General features: G+C 39.9%; 1 protein-coding gene across 1 annotated transcript; it reads right to left on the reverse strand.

Moving 5' to 3' along the window:
* Window positions 1–2,470: 2,470 nt before the first annotated feature.
* Window positions 2,471–3,601, reverse strand: LOC108062739 (uncharacterized). Its single transcript, XM_070217657.1, has one exon. The coding sequence runs from the start codon at window positions 3,472–3,474 to the stop codon at window positions 2,500–2,502; it is 975 nt and encodes a 324-aa protein (XP_070073758.1). The 5' UTR covers window positions 3,475–3,601; the 3' UTR covers window positions 2,471–2,499.
* Between the last annotated feature and the right edge of the window lie 2,791 nt (window positions 3,602–6,392).

A 6,392-nucleotide genomic window follows, 5' to 3' on the forward strand; every position in this document is an offset into this window, starting at 1 on the left:
AGGAATTCTGTTCTGACATTTGTCAAATAGTTGGCAACTTTCTTCAATTCACCCAGAACCATAACTTGACAAAAAATGACGCCATAACCACCCTTCCGAGTTGTCCTGCCTTCGCCAGACATCTCGAAACTATTGACGTGTTTCACTTTTTATGGCATGCTCCTCCTGGGACGCCAGTTGGGCCCACTTCCTCCGCATTTCTGCCGTTGGCTTATTACATCGCAAAGTTGATTTCATGGCATTCTTGTGGTGAATCCTCTGCGTTGACAGAGGGCAAAGGAATCGAGCTTGGAGGAGCTCAGACAACATGACACGAAACCAGTGCTGAAAGGTCAGTACTGAAAAAAAATTTATTTAGAAATGGTTTTTCAGAAGTCCGTAGTTTTATGGAAAATGGTTAAAAAAATTGTTTACTTAGTATTTAGGAATTATATTTTAGAATAAAACATCTACAAATATTTTTATGGTATTTTTACCATAAAAATCCAATTAATAAGAAAATCTGATGACCAAATGGATTAAAGTTGTGTTTTTGTTTTCTGCGTATTTAAATTTATTTATTAAATAATATTTCTTTAAAATCTTCAATTTTTTTTCTAGCTTCTTAGATCGGCGGCTGGCAGCACTGACTGACACCACACACAAAAAAAGAACTTGGTAAAATCAACTGTAATAATTGTCAAACAGGCCCCAACCAGCAAAATTGTCAATTCTACTAAGTAAATAGTCATTTCACAACAACAAAATACACACAATTAGCAAAGACACAAACCCAAAGCAAAAACAAAATACACGTAACTATTTTAATAGTTACGTAACTATCTTTGTTGGTCAATTTTACCAAGCAAATTTTTTTGTGTGCAGCTGAATGATTGAGTCCGGCATTTGGGAAACAAATTGCTGGAGATTTCCCCAAAATCCTTCTTTGGCCAACGCCTTTTGGCCAGGACCTGCTGAACAAATGAACAATTTGGTGAATTAATTTGATGTCTCGGCTGATTCGCTTCTCGTTATTCGGAGACACAAAGATACATCTGTCTGCGACCCAACCACAAAAAACTTTGCATAATGGAGCACAGTAAATGGCCTTGTCCTCCTGAAAAGAAATGTACGGCATTCCACAGATGTCACATGTGCAGGACAAAGGGTCGAAACAAAGGATACATTGCAGCCGAATGATTAATTTCAACTCATGGAGCATATTGCTTTGATGATGATAACGACCATGTTGATGTCAAGTTCATCATTGACCGAAGTTTACTGCTCCAAATTGGTCCATCTATCTTGATGACTTTGAATAATATGGTTAGATTAAAATGCTGTTGGTTTAATAAATGCGTAAACACTAAGTGAACTTTGGTAAAAATACGAAATATTTACTATATACTTATGAGGGATTTTCCCCTTACCTTTCATATAAAATGCATAGAATTTTGTTACTCTGCTAAAAAGCAATTAACTAGGATTTAATATAAATAATTGAATAAAAGGCCACCCAATGTGCTTTTTTGTTCTCAAAAAAAGTCAGAGTACTGTTGATTTAAATAGACTTTTGAAAATCCTTTTTTAAGACTAAAATGCCAACTAACTGTATGCGGGTAGATCATTTTATTTTTTTAACCTTTTTAAACCTTTAGTACTATGTATTTTTTGGTCTCACAGTTTTTCGCATAGATGTACATCCACAACTGGCACAAAAACAATGCCCTTGGACTGCATTTTAATGTTCAACTTGTGGTTGAGTAAATAACTAACCAGCTCTCTCGTCGTGGAAAATTCCCCAGTCCCCATGGAAAATTATCCTGCCGGACATGCTGGTAGCAAACTATTTTTAAAGAGTTGAAAGCGATTCAACGAAAAGGGAATTTATGAAATTAGCATAAGCTGAACCCAAACAAAATTTACAACTTTGAGTGGCCTATGGAGAGGGCTCGGATGATTTGAGATTCATTGAAGTGAACAAACGAAGGCGAATCCAAAAATACCTTTCGACTGCAAGGGGGATAAGGAAACGGACAAATACCGAAAAATATGGCTGGGCCTGGGAATTATTTATTTTACTTTCATTTCTGCCGCGGGTCCTTTCCGCTTTCCGTTTCCCTTTGTCCCTTTGTCCGACTGTCTGTGTAATCGGCTAGAAGGGCTTAGATAAAACACGAAATGGCCAAAAAAAGGAACTTGTCGCTAAGAGCATCTACACCCACACACAATGCACATGTATGCAAACAACCTACGGGGTCCGAGTTCGATAACCGGAATCTGGACACTAAGCGAGGGCCCAAAGGCTTAGCCATTGTTGTCCGAAAAATGTGCAGACGTCAGCAAATATAAAATATGTAAATAATAAAATATATGTAGAAAATTAAGGAACTTATATAAAAAATGGTAAGTAAGAAAAATGTTATAAAATTAAATAAGATAATAAAATTACAAAAATTTAAATTTTTACCAAAACACTCTTTAAATAGATTTTAAGACTTTATGTTTCATAAATACATTTTATACTTTATCAACCAGATGCTGGCCGAATCGAACAATCGTGGAGACCACATGTATCATGTAGACGAAAATCAGGGCCAGGACGGAGGCCTGCAGGACGTTATCCGATCGGTCCATGTACTCGAACCTCCGCTGATGGACGACGGTGATGGTGAAGAGGATGAGGGTGGCCGCGTAGAGCAGACTGACCATGGACACATAACGCAACATGTAGCGATTGCCATTCAGATACACAATGACGTAGATCGAGACGACAATCACTAGACAGCATAATGTGAGGATGATCATGAAAACGGGACCCGGCAGCACCTTCAGCGGCAGAAAGATGCCCATCATGTAGAGCAGGATGCTCAAGATCACGACGATTATGAGGACACCAGCCACCCAGGACATCGAGACACGCGGCCACATTTCACTATTCACAAAGAGCACCATCAATTCCACGATGACGATGGCCAGCAGGCAGTTGCAGGGACACTGGTTGGCGAAGTACACAAAGGCCAGGATCATAACGCAGGCCACTGCCAGGAGCAGCCACAGGAAGCTCGGGATCGTGGGGCTGATCAGCTTGCCAAAGTCCTTTTTGAGGACTCGCAGGGTCACCAGTTGGATGACCGCGCAGGTCGAAAGAATCGCGTGCAGCAGGTAGACCCAGATGAGGTGACGCCTCTTCAGGCTGATGTTCGATCGTTGGCTCCTGGAGGCCACTGAGGATGCTATCGGGCTCAGAATCGGTGATTCTACTCGAGGCTGCGTCGGCTTCTGAGGTGGTGTAGGTGGCGGCTGCACAGGAGCTACCTTCGGTGGTGGCGGAGAAGGCGGCACAGTAGCTGCCTTCGGAGGTGGTGCTGGAGCAGGGACAGGAGCCGGGGGAGGGGGCTTCGGCGGAGGCGGAGGAATAGTCGTCTTTTGCACATTCGGCTTGCGTTGGCCCGTTGAAGTACGGGGAGAGGGCTGTGGATTTCGTTTACTCATCTTCCTCCGCGGTTATGATACCACCCCCTTTCTGACCACCTGCTGGGTGCTATAAACATGTATATTAGATATGTGTGTTGTTGACTAACAAGTCGGTGTGTATACTGTGTTTAAACGGGTTTTAGACTTTTGAAAAAAATCAGGGACCGTAAATAACAGTTATTTGTGATTTTTATTTTAAAAGGCCTTCTGAGATTTGTACAAGTTTTGATTAACAATTTAACTGGATTATATGCACTTTATAGACATGAACAAATAACAGTTAATTTGCTTTCCAGATTTGTTGAAATGCATATACTTTGTGGACAAGAGTAAAAAGAACGTTATTTTTGACGTTTAAAACCAAATATCACAGTAGTCTTTTTAAAATAAAAATCACAAATAACTGTTATTTACGGTCCCTGAAAAAAATACATCATTCAATTGACAAATTTTGAGATAAGTTTAAAAAAATATTTTTACAATAATAATAAAGGTGTCTAAAAGTATGCTAAGACAAGAATACGTCTTCTTTTAAGACGGCCTGCGAACTTCCAAATATTATTTTTGCATACTTTTAGACTCCTTTTAAAGTGATTTCAAAACCTTAGAGATTCTCGTGACTAAAAGGACGAATTTGGAAAAAGCACTCCTCATAATCGTCTGGTCAAAAAACCTCCTCCCAGCTTGTTCAGTGCTCGAAAAACTCCGCCTCCGTCCGGCTCATGCATATTAAATGGGAATTACGCTGGCCAGCACTCGAGTGCTAATCAATGACACGTGCTCTGCTGTCACCGGACTCATTAAGATGGCCCACCTTGCACCTGATGATGTGTTTACATATGTATTTAGCTTAGTGGGTTTGTGTGCCCTGTGGGCCAACTTTTTGGGCCATTTTGTGGCTGAGGCTTTCACTGAATTTTAATTAGACCTTGCCGCTGAAAAGCCAGCACGTGCAGAAACATTGGCAAACACGGCCACAAGCCAAATAACAAAGTCAGGAATTAAATAAACATGAGTCGGCCAAAAATCTTAACGCTGCGCCTTGGGGAAGTCGTCACAAAAGGGAGTATATATATATCTCCTTTAGAATATGGTTTTGTGTCAGAGATTACCCTGCTTTGTTCGAATGCCATCTAATCCCCACCAATCGATTACAATCTATTCAAGACCTCGCTTACACAATCGCATGCACCAAGGAAATTTGGCCACATTTGATATTACTTTCCCCAGGATTACCGTCGTAATAAGCTTTGACATTGAAAGCCATACAAATGCCTATCAATCAATGGCCTGCCACTCACAACAATAATAAGTTTTAAGAGATTTAAACGGACAGTGGCATTAGCCACAAGAACCACAGCACGAATAGAATAGCAAATTCGGCTCAAAAGTGGTCCTTAAGGAAGTCGTAGCAAATACAATTAGAATGACAATCGGCTTTTATTGACGCTCGAATGAGTTGAACTTAGCTGTAAAGTGTACAACAGATTTATTGATGTGCAAGGATTTGCATAAAATGTAACATACCCTAAAGTGGAGTATTAATAATAATTTAATGTTATAATATTTAATACATAAAAAAGCTTAATACACTTTGTTAAATATATTATTGAGTTTGTCTTTAATTAATAAGCCAAGAGTATTTTTGCAAAAGAACCATTATCTTCAAGGCCAAAGTTCGTCAACAATACCTTCAACCGAATTTTACTGAAATGTAATTAAATTTTAATGTCTTCCATTAGGTAATTTTGCATGGCCAAAATGTCGATAATTATTAAACCAATTAAAACGTCTACATAGCTCTCGTTGCCATGACAGAGACTTGAAATTAATAAGTGCTTTCTAACAATGTTTGACTGAATGATTGAATGACTTTGGCCAAACTTGTTCAATTTTGAGCGTTGAACAAAAATAATAACGTTGCTCAATAGTTAACTTGAGCTTTTCGTGAGCTTCTATTTATAAAAACTAAGCCATTTTTTATCCATAAAGGCGGGTGAAAGGTGAGAATGTCCCACCTGCGTAGGGGCAACAAAATAATCCCACCCTCAAATCAGAAGTGTCAGCTTATGTCAACCCCATTGATTGACCTTGCGGGTTAATAATAGGGTTCCCATATCAATTATGCATAGAAAAGTAATTTTTAAGGACATGCGAGTCGAGCAGGTGTGCCCAAATGACTACCTACACATTATTAATCCGGCTAATTACTTCAAAGGTTATTTCTGGAAAGTATGGAATTTGTATTTAAAAAGAAATGTTTGAGCTTTTGCTGACGACAACAAAAAGGTTTATTTTAAAACTCCTTTCAATGCCTTTTTGTGTGCGATGGCAGGACATTAAAAATGCCTTTGGGGGCACGTACCCACATCAAAATCATACCGTGACTTTCCAACCGTGCGACATGCAATTGAACAAATAAATCAGCGGGCTAATAAATTTTTAGCAACGCCGGCAGGAGATGCCCCAAAAGAACGGAGGGCCAAATCCAGGCTTCGATAAATGCTGCCATAAATGCTCCCAACTGCCAACTGCCGACTGAGCCATTAAGGAAGCCGAGTGAACGGAGCGAAGGACAAAGCCAGATTTCAGGCGACAAGGCAGGGAGTTACACTTGGCTGACTTACTGTAGCTGTTGCTCTTGCCGCTTTTCCAGCTTTTCCTGCCTTTCCTGCCTTTTCTGCTTTTCCTCTGCCATTGAATGCTGTCGCCTGCTGTACCACACGGCGTATACGTGTTGTGTCGCACCATGAGTTTCCCTTCCTCCTCTCCTCCGCCAAACATCGAACAATATGATTAAAGGCCATTTTTAGCACCTGTTCTGGCTGTTTATTTCGGATCGAGTATTAATTGCAATTTATTTTTTATGCCAACACTCGAGGTTCTCGCATGCAATTAAATTATTTATGCATGAGGGCATAAGCTATTTGAATGCT

The sequence above is a fragment of the Drosophila takahashii genome, chromosome 3R (assembly GCF_030179915.1).
Source record: "Drosophila takahashii strain IR98-3 E-12201 chromosome 3R, DtakHiC1v2, whole genome shotgun sequence".
Taxonomy (NCBI): Eukaryota; Metazoa; Arthropoda; class Insecta; order Diptera; family Drosophilidae; genus Drosophila; species Drosophila takahashii.

What these genes read in the sequence shown, in the direction of transcription:
- LOC108062739 (XM_070217657.1), bottom strand. Translation starts at nt 3,474, where the DNA reads ATGAGTAAACGAAATCCACAGCCCTCTCCCCGTACTTCAACGGGCCAA.